Source organism: Dromiciops gliroides, chromosome 1 (genome assembly GCF_019393635.1).
Source record: "Dromiciops gliroides isolate mDroGli1 chromosome 1, mDroGli1.pri, whole genome shotgun sequence".
NCBI lineage: Eukaryota > Metazoa > Chordata > Mammalia > Microbiotheria > Microbiotheriidae > Dromiciops > Dromiciops gliroides.
Window position 1 is genome coordinate 666,295,949 of NC_057861.1, and position 14,440 is coordinate 666,310,388.

Here is a 14,440-nt window from a genome sequence, read left to right on the forward strand (position 1 = left end):
AAGAAAACATAATTTTCAAAAAGTAATGAAAACATCAGACCCCTTCGTGCCTTTTGGTCCACCCTGTACACAGCTCTGGGTTTTCTCATCTTTAAAATGAGAGGGTTTGATTAGAACATCTCTAAAGCCCCTTCCTCTAAATCTATGATCCTTTTATGTTTAATTTTCCCATCTCTTGAAACTATGAACTTAGAATACCTTTGTTCCTTATGAACTCAGAATTTCTCTACTGTTTCTGCCACTTCTGCATTTCTCTTTTGTAAAAGAGTAAGTTTTAGATAGCTTTGGTTTTTACATGACTTACATTTCCCCTTCCCCAGCAATTGAAGCGAGAATCCAAACCGCTGTGGGTCCCATTGGCTTGCACCCTGTGTCAGGTGCAGGAAAGGCCTACAGGAACTATGCACTGCTTAAAAAATAGCAAGTGAACAGGCTGAACTGAGGGGGAAAATAATCAACCTTCAGGTGACCGGTAACAGGTGGGGCTAGCTGATGCAATCTTCTCTTGTAGTTTGAGGTTTTCGCTGTTATAAAATCTGGGTTTAAAAAAAACAAACTCAGAACTGGCTTTGTCTTTAGGTTTGGGGAGTACTGAGTGGGTTAATTTATTGTGCTTGAGTTTTGTCCATCCCTTTCAGGAATGTTTTTTAAAATTAATTTCTCGGGCAGCTAGGTGGCGCAGTGGATAGAGCACCCACCCTGGAGTCAGGAGTACCTGGGTTCAAATCCAGCCTCAAACACTTAACACTTACTAGCTGTGTGACCCTGGGCAAGTCACTTAACCCCAACTGCCTCACTAAAAAAAAAAAAATTTAATTTCTCTCTCTCTCTCTCTCTCTCTCTCTCTCTCTCTCTCTCGTTTGTTTGCTGCTAAGTGCTACAATATACACCACTGGCTTTGGAATCAAAGTTCCTGGGTTCAAATCCAGTCTTTCTCACTTTCTACCCGCATAGCATTGAGCAAGTCACTTAACCTTCAGTTTCCCCATCTTTCAAATGAGAGGATTAGACCAGAAGGCTTTTAAGGTCCCTTTCTGGCTTTAAATCTACGATCCCAGAATCCCGCGTAGCAAAGAATATAACAGAGGAAAAGCTCAGCAAAAGTAATGAATATGTCAAAATTCAGATATCAAATGAAGTGCTCCATCACCCTAAGTCTCCCACCTCTGCAAAGAAGTGGAGCAGCAGTAGGGGTGAAGAGTGGTTCCCTCCTATATCTCTTCTTTGGGGTCAAGCCTTCCATCGGGAATCTCTACTGCTACTATTCCCATCTGAGCTCACTTCTCTTTCTCCATGCTATGAAACAGTCTTCCTCCTTAATCTCAACAGTGAAAATACCTCCATTTGAGACCCACCCATGGGCCTCCAGCATCTGTCTCCACAGGCCCATAGGAACACAGGGCTCACTCCCAAGACTAAACTTGTCTACGCCAGGTCATCCAGATTTGGTTCCAGTTAGTTATTTAAGAAAAATGCCTTTTACTCAGTGCAAACCTCAAACCTCAGCCTCAGGAAAGGGCAGGCCTGAACTTGAAGCAGAATCTAAATCACTGGAAGAACAAAACTGAGGTTTTCAAACTAGCCCTGCCTCTTGAGAATCTAGGCCAAGATGCTGGACTCAACTGGCCTCATGCTTTCACTGTGGTTAGGATGACTAAGGCTGGAGGGGTCAGTGAAGGCCTTCTCTCTCCACCCTGTCCTCCAAACTGCTTTGAATCAAATTGAGTTGGCCCTCATTCTGATAAGCTGGATGGCTACCACTGCTGATTCTAGTATGAGACAGAATCCAACATCTTCATCCCCACACGTTCTGAGGGATCTCTTAGAACTGAGATAGCCCTGCTCATGGCTTCCAACCCTTCAGTTCTATCTCATCAGTGGCTTCCATCACTCTCCAACATTCTGTAAACATATCCAAGAGTCCAACAGAGATTTGGTGATATGTGACTGGTGTTCAGAAAGGAGACTAAGGCTGGCTATATAGATCATTTGCATAGGAGATAGGGGAAAGTGGTGAGGTCCCCAAATGAAAGTATCTAGAACAAAGAGAGAAGCACCCAGCCCAAGGGGTTGGGGGCACACCCAATTTGGGCAGTAAGGAGACAGAGGAGCAATTAACCGGGTAGGAAGAGAACTAAAAGAGATCAAAATCCTTCACAAAAGTCAAAATATCAGATATGGGGATTAAGAGATGGTTGGTCATTTTTGAAAGAGTGGTTTGATTTGATTCAAGGTTGGAAAACAGATTTCAAAGGATGGAAAAGTGAGGTGAAGGGAAATGAAGACAAATGTGGACTGCTTTTTCCTGGTACTTTGGCTGTGGAAGAGAAGAGAGATACAGGACAGTAACTTCCGGAGACGGTACTGTCTCAAGAGCTTTGCTAAAGTGATAGCCAGCTTTAATCACTGAAGGGGGGTTGTCTCAGCACACAGAGACCTGTGAAAGGCCTTAGCATAAAAGGCCAAAGTCTCCCACTGTATCTGGGGCCATCTCCAGTCATCTGGATGTATATCTTGCCACTGAACCCAGATGATTCTGGAGGAGAGGGTGAGGCTGGTGACTTTGCACAGCCCTCCCTCACTTAAATCCAATTCATTGCAAGTCCTAACACCACCTCCCAGATATCATGGTCCTCTTTGAGAAAGAAGGACAAACAACGACAACAAACACCTCCAACTTTGTTCCACAGTCTCTCTAGCCCCTCTGGGGCCCTTGTCACTACATACAGCATGCTAGTTGTTGGCCCCCATCCTACCACATCCTTTCTCACTTCTCCGTAAAGCAAAGCACTTACTTACTGCAAGAGAGACCTGCCCTAATGAGGGTGAATCTGTGATGTGTTACTGGGGCAGTATGCTTTTTCTCTGTTTTCTCATCCTGCTAGCTTTCCTTAACGGTCAGGGTCCAGTCAGAAGTCCCTGAAAAGTTTGGCCTCAGATCCCTGTCACTGGGACCTAGGCATTGTCTGTCTCATTGAACAGATGCTTCCTAGCTGGGTCCTATTCCCTCACAAAAGCTAGCAAGGGAGCACTTTCAGAAACTCCCAAACCTTCTCTTCACACCTTTAGTTTCCATGGCTTTAGCTCCTTTCACCACCAACTACCCCTCACAAAACTGAAGATTTTCACCTGGGGACCAGGAATTTAAAAATAATATTTTGATAACTATACTTGAATAGAATTGGTGTCCTTTTAAATTCTGTATACTTTATGCATTTGGAAACATTCTGAGGGGTCCAGAGGCTTTCACTAGACTGCCAAAAGGGGTCAATGATTTAAAAAAAAAAGGTTTAAAACCTCTGCTTTTATAAAAACCGACATGGGGCTTACTTTAATAGTCTCTTTTTTTTTTCAATTAAGTTTTTTTTATTTATTTATTCATTTATTTTTAGTGAGTTAATAGTCTCTTAATTCCTCGATATGTCCTAAGCCCCATGTCAAAAACCTTTCCTCTCCTGTAGCTTCAGTCACAGGCCACATGAGAGCAGCCTTACTATTTTCTTCTGGGCCTGATCAAGGGAGGGTTACCAGCAGCTAGCACCCCAAACTCTCAAAATCTCCTCTCCAAGCTGAAGCCTCAAAGTTTAGCTCAAGAAAGACCCTTAGACATATATAACCTATATCAGATTGCTTGGCGTCTTGGGGAGGGGAGGGAGGGAGAAAAATTTGAAACTAAAAATCCTAGGAAAGGAAACACCCTTAGGCCAAGAGAGCACCATTCATTTGCAAAATCCCTCAGAATGCTCAGCAAACAATCCCAAAGAGGCCAGGACCCCTCCTAATTTTCCCCCCGGGTGCTTCAAAACTCCACCTTAGACTTAAATATCCCTGGGCTTCCCGGGTAAAAAATTAAGCCTTAGACTAGATGGCTGCAAAAGGACCTTCCAAATGCAAGAATCATCCTCCGATCCTGACAGCCCCAGGCTAGCCCTCATCCGACCAACTACAATTTTTGTTTGTTTGTTTTTTTTTTTACCACCCAGACAGAATTAAGGTCCTAGACCTCCACAGATTGGTTTACCAAGCTTCCCTCATTCATATCCCACCCAGCTCCCTTAAAGCAGGTATTTTTCTCCCTCCCCTTTCTTTCCAAACTCAAAGACCACCCTCAATCTGTTCCATTGCCCATGAGGCACATAGAACCTTGGGTGGAGACCCTAGTTACTTTCTGGATCTTAGGATAAAAGATATCTCTAGTCACCTCACAATATGTTCCTGTTTCCTTACTGTAGGAGGTGATCTATTTCTTTTAAAAATTTACATTTTTTAAAAAATCGATTTTCTCTCTCCCACCTTTCCTTGAATAAAAAGGGGGGGGGCAGCTAGGTGGCGCAGTGGATAGAGCACCGGCCCTGGAGTACCTGAGTTCAAATCCGGCCTCAGACACTTAACACTTACTAGCTGTGTGACCCTGGGCAAATCACTTAACCCCAATTGCCTCACAAAAAATAAAATTAAAAAAATGAATAAATAAATAAATTAAAAAAAAAAGGGGGGGAGTGTTCTGTTTAAAAGGAGCTTCAAGGGGACAGCAAGGTGGCAGTGGATAAAACACCGGCCCTGGATTGAGGAGGACCTGAGTTCAAATCCAGCCCCAGACACTTGACACTTACTAACTGTGTGACCCTGGGCAAGTCACTTAATCCTTGGCCCCACAAAACAAAACAAAAAACAAACAAACAAAAGAATCTTCAAGATAAAAGATTTCAGACCCTGAGCGGAACAATCAGAATCCAAGGGGGTTAGGCAGATAGTTATGAGGGTTTCTACACACCTTGATAGGTCTCTCTCCCTACAATCATCCCTATGACCCCCCCCACTCCAATTCCTTATCACCGGGTGTGCCAGCAGTGGGCAGTGCCATCACCCAGACACCAGAGAATCTAGCTTTCATCCTTTCTGCCCAGGAGGTAGGTATTGGAGAAAGCAATTACTTTTAGAGGGAAACATTCCTAATTCACCATCATCTTTCCACTTATTTATAAGGAAGGCAACATTTGCCAAGGCCATTGGCACCATAACAATACTGATTCAAAGTGATGGTCCTTTAAATGAAGCATGGAGAAATTAACCCTTGGGGGGCGGGGGGGATGCTCTTCTCCTGGCAAATTTTAAACTGAGCATTCCAGCCAAGGGTGTGGGGAGACTTTGCTTAATTATTCCTGGATGTCTCAGTACATTGAACCTGGCTAAGGTACACCCTGACGGGTACTATCAGCTGCATTCCTATACACAGACAGGGTGAGACACACAAAGAAACATACACAAACACTGATAACTACATGGACCGAGGCAAGACACACCGTTGGGGATACCCACTGACAAGCACACAGATGGATGGACACAAGATAGAACACAAAACTCCCCAAACTTACCCCATTTTGATCCCCACTACATGCTGAAGCACTTCCAATAACCTCCCCTGATCAGAGGGCACCGGCTCCCTTCCCCTCCCCTTTCCAGGAAAAAAAAAACGAAAGTAAGCACGTGTGCCTGCAGTTCCTCAAACTGCCTCAATTCTCCCCAACTAGAGGCCACAGCGCTGGCCCTCTGACGTCAGAGGAAAAGACCAAGAGTGAGTTTCAGCTCTAGACACACCTGGGCATGCTCAAAGAGTCTCTTAACGGCACATGCGTCTTCCCTTCCTCCACTCGGGAGGAAGCAGGGAGGAACAATGCATTCATTAAGTCCTCTTCCTAAGGAAAGCTGGCCCTCCTAAGGTGGACTGTGTTTTAACCTCCCCCAAAGCACTATTTCAACCCTTCCTTGTAAAGATTCTGCTCCCTGGCTCCTTATGGTGAGGGGATCCCTGTCTCCAAACAGCCTAACCCTGTTTATGCCCAGGGGCCAGAGCCTAGAGCCCTAGCTTAGTCCAAAGCCCAAAGCTTGGATCCTCAATCCTGGGCTCCGAACTCAGCCCTATCAAGTGCCTAGAATCTGGCCCAAATCCCAGAACCCAGCCTAGAACCCAGGCAGGGTCCCAAAACCCAGCCTATGACTCAGAAACTGAATCACCAGACGTGCGTATCCATCATCTTGTCTTACAAATCTTGGGAAATTTTCCATCTCATCCTGGAAACAGGTCCCATGAAGACTACACGGCTCTCTGTTCTTTTAAGTTTGACAGGAGCATAGTTTCCCCCAAGAGACTCTTCAACTGCTTCAACACCCCTCAAGAGGAAGTGTGCAACCACCATTATTTCTCACTGATCTCTCAACTAATCAATCAATATTTATTAAGCATCTACTATGTTCCCTGCACTGTGCTAAGTACTGGAGATACAAAAAGAGGTAAAAGACCACCCCTGCCCTCCAGAAACTCATGATCTAATGGGGGAGACAATATAAAAATATATACAAAGTAAACTATATATAAAATTTAAAAAGGAAATAATTGACAGAGGGAAGGAACTTGAATTAAGACAGGTTGGAAAAGACCTCCTGTACAAGGTGGGATTTTAGTTGGGACTTAAGGGAAGCCAAGGAGATCAGTAGTCAGACAAGAGGAGGGAGAGTAATAGACAGAGACAATGCTCAGAGTTGAAAGATGGAGTGTCTTGTTTCTGAAATAACCAAGAGGCTTGGAGTACACATTGAGAAGAAGTAAGGCATAAGAAGACTGGAAAGCCTGGGGTGGCTAGGTGGTGCAGTGGATAGAGCACCAGCCCTGGATTCAGGAGGACCTGAGTTCAAATCCGGCCTGAGACACTTGATACTTACTATGTGTAACCCTGGGCAAGTCACTTAACCCTCACTGACATGAAAAAAAAAAAAAGACTGGAAAGGTACAAAGTGACTAGTTTATGAAAGATTTTGAATGCCTAACAGAGCATTTTGTATTTGCTCCTGGAGAAAATAGGAAGGCACTAGAGTTTACTGACTGACATGACTGGTCCTTGTTTTAGGAAAATCACTTTTAGTGGCTGAATGGAGAATGGATGGAGAGAAGAGACTTGAGACAGTCAGACCCATCAGCAGGCTATTTCAGTAATCAAGGTGAGAGTTGATTGGCAGTGTCAGAAGAGATTTGCAAAGATTTGAAATCAACAGGCCTTGGCCATAAATCAAACATGGAGGCAGGAAGGAGTGAGACATAGTGAGGAGTCCGGGATGACTCCTAGTTTGCAAGCCTGAGGGGAGGGAGGATAGTCTACAAGAATGCAGAAGGTAGGAGGGGGCTGGATTTGGGAGAAACATAATGAATTCCATTTTGGACATGTTGAGTTTAAGATGAAGATGTCTGGGGGGCAGCTAGGTGGCGCAGTGGATAGAGCACTGGCCCTGGAGTCAGGAGTACCTGAGTTCAAATCCAGCCTCAGACCCTTGACACTTACTAGTTGTGTGACCCTGGGCAACTCACTTAACCCCAATTGCCTCACTAAAAAAAAAAAAGAAAAGAAAATAGGGTGAAGAAAAGCCATGGGAATTTTGAGGAGACATGAAAAGGTTGGGAAGAGTGGGGCAGCTAGGTGGCGAAGTGGATAAAGCACCAACCATGGATTCAGGAGGACCTGAGTTCAAATATAACCTCAGACACTTGACACTAGCTGTGTGACCCTGAGCAAGTCACTTAACCCCCATTGTAAGGGTTAAAAAGAGAGTGAGAGGAGGGAAAGTGGAGGCACCTATGTAGATGGCTTTTTCAAGGAGTTTAAGCAACAAAAGGCAGGAGAGGTATATGAAGATTAACAGGGATGGAAGGACCAAGTGAGGTTTTTTTAAGATGAGGGAGACATGGGTATGTTTTAGACAGTAGAGAAGGAACCAGTAAACAAGGAGAGATTGAAATTAAACGAAAAGGGGGCAGCTAGGTGGTGCAGTGGATAGAGCACCGGCCCCGAATTCAGGAGGCCCTCAGTTCAAATCCGACCTCAGACACTTGATACTTATTAGATGTGTGACCCTGGGCAAGTTAGTTAACCCTCACTGCGCTGCAAAAAAATTTAATTTGTTTTGTTTTTTGGTGAGGCAATTGGGGTTAAGTGATTTGCCCAGGGTCACATAGCTAGTAAATTTCAAGCGTCTACAGTCACATTTGAACTCAGGTCCTCCTGAATCCAGGGCCGGTGCTTTATCCACTGCACCACCTAGCTGCCCCTGCAAAAAATTAAATTAAATTAAATTAAATTAATGAAAAGTGGGAATGACAAAGGGGATAATCTATTGGAGGAGACAGGATGGAATGGGATTGCTTGAACAAGCAGAAGGGTTAGCCTTGTTATGGATTGACCACTTCATGTGAGACAAAGATGAAGGAAACAGTAGCAGAAGGGGATGAGGAAGACGGGAGAAGAGGAAGCTCAAATTTAATGAAGCAAGGTTCTCAGTTAAGAAAACAGGGTGAAGGGGCAGCTAGGTGGCGTAGTGGATAGAGCACCGGCCCTGGAGTCAGAAGTACCTGAGTTCAAATCCGGCCTCAAACACTTAACACTTACTAGCTGTGTGACCCTGGGCAAGTCACTTAACCCCAATTGCCTCACTAAAAAAAAAAAAAAGAAAAAAAAGAAAAGAAAATAGGGTGAAGAAAAGCCATGGGAATTTTGAGGAGACATGAAAAGGTTGGGAAGAGTGGGGCAGCTAGGTGGCGAAGTGGATAAAGCACCGACCATGGATTCAGGAGGACCTGAGTTCAAATATAACCTCAGACACTTGACACTAGCTGTGTGACCCTGGGCAAGTCACTTAACCCCCATTGCCCCGCAAAAAAAAAAAAAAAAAAAAAAAAAAAAAAAAAAAAGAAAGAAGAAAAAAAAGAAAAGGTTGGGAAGAGCTGCTGTGGAGAATGGGAGAGTCAGTTGATAAATGAGGTATAGCAGGATTGCCTAGTAGCAGTGAGTGCCCAGCTGCTATTCTGTAACATAAATCGGTAGTGGATTTATAGTGTTATATACTGCCTTTGGAACTATATCATCATTACTTTTGGGACAAGTAACTGTATTCTAAAAGGTGACTCTTCAGCTGCCTCTTCAGAAAGAGTCTTACATCTGCTGTCTGGCTGCAAGTGGTCAGTGGTCCTTAACATTCTCACTAATCCATTTTTATGTAATATCATGTGGGTACAGCTATCTGCCTTGATGTCTTACATGTCTACTAAATAGTAAGCTCCCCAAGAGCGGGGATCAGAGTTGTCCTCAGAGGGGTGTTGTGAGGGCATGCGGAAGGAGGGCTTATCAATAGTAATGCAAAAAAAAAAAAAAAAAAGAGGACCACTGAAATATTTGTTTTAATGCACAAAGGAAAACAGAAAGAAATTCAGAAGTTTGGGTTTTTTAGTAATATGGAATTATTTATTTAAAAAAGCAAGCAGTTGGGGGCAGCTAGGTGGTGTAGTGGATAAAGCACTGACCCTGGATTCAGGAGGACCTGAGTTCAAATCCGACCTCAGACACTTGACACTTACTAGCTGTGTGACCCTGGGCAAGTCACTTAACCCTTATTGCCCTGCCCCCCCCCAAAAGAAAAAAAAGCAAGCAGTCTAAACAAGCAATATAGTGGTTATACATGTGAGGTCATGTAAAACATAATTCCATATTAGCCACATTGCAAAAGAAAATACATGCAAAAAAAGAAGAGTAAAAAGTTAAAAAAAAACTATGCTTTCATCAGCACTCAGAGTTCATCAGAAGGTGGATAGCATTTTTTATCATGGGCCCTTTGATTGTCTTGGTTGGAGCACTGTTTTGATCACAGTACTTACAGTTATTTATCATTACAACAGTACAAGCCTTTGCTGGTTCTACTCACTTCAATTTGAATCAGTTCATATGAGTCCCCAGGTTTTTCTGAGAGCATCCTGCTCATCATTTCTCACAGCACAATAGGATTCCATCACAATCATATACTACAGCTTGTTCAGCCATTCTCCAGTTGATGGGCATCCCTTCAATTTCCAATCCTTTGCCATTAAAAACAGAGCTGCTATAAATATTTTTGCACATATAGATCCTTTTCTTCTTTTCTTTGACCTCTTTGGGATGCAGACCTAATTATGCTCTTGTTGGGTCAAAGGGTATACAGTTTTATAGCCCTTTGGGCAAATCATTCTTCAGAATGTTTAGACCGGTTCACAGTTCTACCAACAGTGCACTAGTGTACTTAATTTTCCACATCCCCTCTACTATTTGTCATTTTCCTTTTCTTTCATGTTAGTCAATCTATTAAGTATGAGGGAGTATCTCATTGTTTTAATTTGCAATTCTCTAATCAATAGTGATTTAGAGCAATTTTTCATGTGACTATTGATTGTGTTCATATTTTTCTTCTGAAAACTGCCTGTTTATATCCTTTATCCTGGGGAATGGCTTATATTTTTATAAATTTAGCTCAGTTCTTTATACATTTGAGGGGCAGCTAGGTGGCGCAGTGGATAGAGCACTGGCCCTGGAGTCAGGAGGACCTGAGTTCAAATCCGACCTCAGACACTTAACACTTACTAGCTGTGTGTCCCTGGGCAAGTCACTTAACCCCAATTGCCTCACTAAAAAAAAAAAACAACAACAACAAAAAACCTTATACATTTGAAAAATGAGGCCTTTATCAAAGAAATTTGTTGTAAATTATTTTTCCCAGTTTCCTGCTTTCCTTCTAATTTTGGTTTCCTTAGTTTTGTTTGTGCAAAAGTTTTTTATTTTATACAATCAAAATTATCTATTTTACCACTCATGATCCTCTCCATCTCATTTGGTCATAAACTCTTCCCTTATCCATAGATCTGACCATCTTTTCCATAACCCTCTAATTTACTTATGATATTACCCTTTATGTCGAACTCGTTTATACATTATGACCTTATCTTGGTACACAGTGTGAGATGTTGGTCTATGCCTAGTTTTTGCCAAACTATTTTCTGGTTTTCCCAGGAATTCTTGCCTTCTCAAGGGGTAGGGAGAAGGGCAAGAGGGAAGAAGAGAATATGGAACTCAAAACTTTAATTTTTTTCTTATTTAAAAAAATTTAATAAATATTTTTATTTAAAATTTCGAGTTCCAAATTCTATTCTTCCCTCCCTCTCTCTCCTCCCAACTCCCTGAGGCAGCAAGCAATCAGATAGAGGTTATATATGTACAATTATATAAAACAATTCCATATAAGAAAAATCGAATAAAAGAAAAAGAAAGAAAGAGAAAAATTGCATGTTTCAGTCTGTATTCAGATAATATCAGTTCTTTCTCTGGAGGTGGATAGTATGCTTCATCATTAGTCCTTTGGGATTGTCTTGGATCATTGTATCGCTGAGAATAGCTAAGTCATTCGCAGTTCTTCATCAAACAATATTGCTGTTCCTATGTATAATGTTCTCCTGGTTCTGTTCACTTCACTATATATCAGTTCATATAAGTCATTTCAGGTCTTTCTGAAACCATCCAGCTTGTCATTTCTTATAGCACAATAATATTCCATTACAATCAGATACCACAGCAAACTCAAAATTTTTAAAAAGCAATGTTTAAAATTTTTTAAACATAATTGGGGAAAATTTAATATAATAAAATATATTAAAAATAAAAAAGCAGGGGCAGCTAGGTGGCGTAGTGGATAGAGCACCGGCCCTGGAGTCAGGAGTACCTGAGTTCAAATCCGGCCTCAGACACTTAACACTTATTAGCTGTGTGACCCTGGGCAAGTCACTTAACTCCAATTGCCTCACTAAAAAAAAAAAAAGCAAGTAGTATGAGATGCAGATTCATCATTTTATATATAATCCTCATGTTCAGCTCTGTCTGGGAATTATTGATTTTGGGGCTTTAAATTAGAATAAAAAGTTTAAATTAATAAATATTGGGGCAGCTAGGTGGCGCAGTGGATAGAGCACCGGCCCTGGAGTCAGGAGTACCTGAGTTCAAATCCAGCCTCAGACACTTAACACTTACTAGCTGTGTGACCCTGGGCAAGTCACTTAACCCCAGTTGCCTCACTAAAAAAAAAAAAATGTGAATGGGATGTTTCTAACAACAGCTCTCTTTGTGGTGGCAAAGAACTGGAAATTACAGGGATCCTCATTGACTGGGAAATGGCCTTCACAAAATGATAAAGAGTGAAGTGAGCAGAACCAAGAGAACACTGTATACAGTAATAGCAATATTGTTTTTTATTTTAATAAACATTTTTATTTTATTTAAAGTTTTGAGCTCCAAATTCTATCCCTCCTTCCCTCCTTCCCCTCTCCTCTCCCTGAGGCAGTAAGCAATCAGCTATAGATTATATGCTTATAGTTATATAAAACATTTCCATATTAGTCATTTTGTATAAGGAAACTTGAATAAGAGGGGGAAAAGAAAAGAAAGAAGATAGCATGCTTCAGTCTGTGTTCAATCAATATCAGTTCTTTCTTTGGAGGTGAATAGTATGCTTCATCATTAGTCCTTTGGGGATTGTCTTAGAACGCTGAATTTCTGAGAATAAATCATTCACAGTTCTTCATCAAACAATATTGCTGTCAGCAATATTATTTTAAGAATGACTTTGACCAATTAAGTAATTTTAACTATTATAAACATGCAAATTTAAAATAAAGGACATATGAAGAAAGATGCTATCTGAATCCAGAGAAAGAACTGAAAGATGAATGGAATCATTTTACATATATTTACATGTGTGATTATATGTGGGTATACACACATATGTAATCACAGGTATAAATATATTTATTTACATATAACTGTACACATTATACATATATATAATTACAAGTAATATATTTATATACGGCCACCATTAGACACACACAAATGCATGTGTTATGTATGTGTATGTGTTATTTGTGTGTGTCTAATGGTAGCACTCTCTAGAGCAGGGGTAGGGGGAGAAAAAAAAGAAAAATAACTTTACATGATAGCCTATATGAATTATATGGGGTTGTGGAGAATTTCGATGGCATCAGAAGATCAGAGATGAGAAAAATATCCTAATTCTCTAAAATACTGATTTTAGAAATTATTGAGGATCTGGACATAAATCCCCAGCAAACTACTGAATGGATTATTACATATATGATTTGTAGGGGGCAGCTAGGTGGCATAGTGGATAAAGCACCGGCCCTGGATTCAGGAGGACCTGAGTTCAAATCCAGCCTCAGACACTTGACACTTACTAGCTGTGTGACCCTGGGCAAGTCACTTAACCCCCATTGCCCCACAAAAAACAAACAAAAAAAACATATATGATTTGTGAGGCTTTAGAAAGAGAAATAGTGATTACTAGTAGCCAGCACTGGTTCACAAAATAGTCATGCTAGGTATGACATAATTTACTTTTTTTTTGACAGATTAATTTCACTAGACTGGTAGACTAGGTGAATGCAACAAACAGGATTTCAGGAAAGCATCTGATCAAATTTCTCCTAATATACTAGTGGACAATACAGAGAACTATATATGAGACAAGAATACAATTAAGCGGATTAAGAACTGGTGGAACAGCCAAAGGCAGAGAATAAAAGATGGAAGCCATTCTGGAAGCCGGTTTCTACAAAGAGCAGAGGTGGAATGGACAGGGTTTAGCACTAGCCAGACTACAAGGATGCCAGGAATAGGTGGTGTCAAGGTGGGGAGGAAGAAGGGTCAGATAGAATTTACTTGTTGGCTGTTCTGTCACTGGCACAATTACGTGTTATAGCCAGTTTTTTAAAGTTTGTTTTACATTTTTCATCACTCCCACTGTCCCCCTTTCTATATTCCTGCAAATGAGCATGTTTCAGTCCCCACCACTCTTACTAAACCTACTGTCTCTAAAGTCATCAATTTCTTAAATGTCAAATTCAATGGCTTTTTCCTCAGTCTTTATCTTTCTTGACCTTTCTACAGTAATTGAGACTGTTTACACTTTTGCCATTCTTTTTTGGGGGAGGGGGCAGGGCAATGAGGGTTAAGTGACTTGCCCAGGGTCACACAGCTAGTAAATGTCAAGTGTCTGAGGCCAGATTTGAACTCAGGTCCTCCTGAATCCAGGGCTGGTGCTTTATCCACTGTGCCACCTAGCTGTCCCTATCTGTTTACACTTAAGACTCTCTCATCCTTTAGCTTTTGTGACACTGGCCTGTTCTAATTCTCCTCTGATCTTTCAGATCAATCTCTCAGGCTCCTTTTACAGGTTTACAACCCTCTCCCCACATCCTAAATCCTCGATGCTAGTGCCTCCCCTCTGCGGTTAACCCCAATGTATCCTGTACATATCTTATTGGTACATCAGTTGTTTGTATGTTATCTCCTCCATTAAACTGTGAGCTCCTTGAGAGCAGGGACTAATTTTTATTTTTTGCCTTTTTCTATTTCCCCAGTGCTTGGCAAATACATAGCACATAGCAGACACATTGGAAATGCTAGTTGCCTAAATCTAGGCTCTATCCTTGGTCCTCTTCTCCCTCTTTTTACAATATAATTTATTCTCATACTTTTTTTTTTTTTTAGTGAGGCAATTGGGGTTAAGCGACTTGCTCAGGGTC

The 14,440-nt window shown here is 41.6% G+C and overlaps 1 protein-coding gene across 7 annotated transcripts in view; it reads right to left on the reverse strand.

The window, feature by feature from the left end:
- SHISA5 (shisa family member 5) overlaps positions 1-14,440 on the reverse strand; it is a 44,897-nt gene that overhangs the window by 12,351 nt on the left and 18,106 nt on the right. Inside the window, exon 1 of one of the 7 annotated variants that reach the window (XM_043977290.1) lies at positions 5,376-5,550. The exons of the other annotated variants lie outside the window; for them this stretch is intronic. Within the exon in view, the coding sequence (XP_043833225.1) occupies positions 5,376-5,380 (5 nt within the window). The 5' untranslated portion in view covers positions 5,381-5,550. Of the gene's footprint in view, positions 1-5,375; positions 5,551-14,440 lie in introns of those variants that run through there. 7 annotated transcript variants of the gene reach the window in all.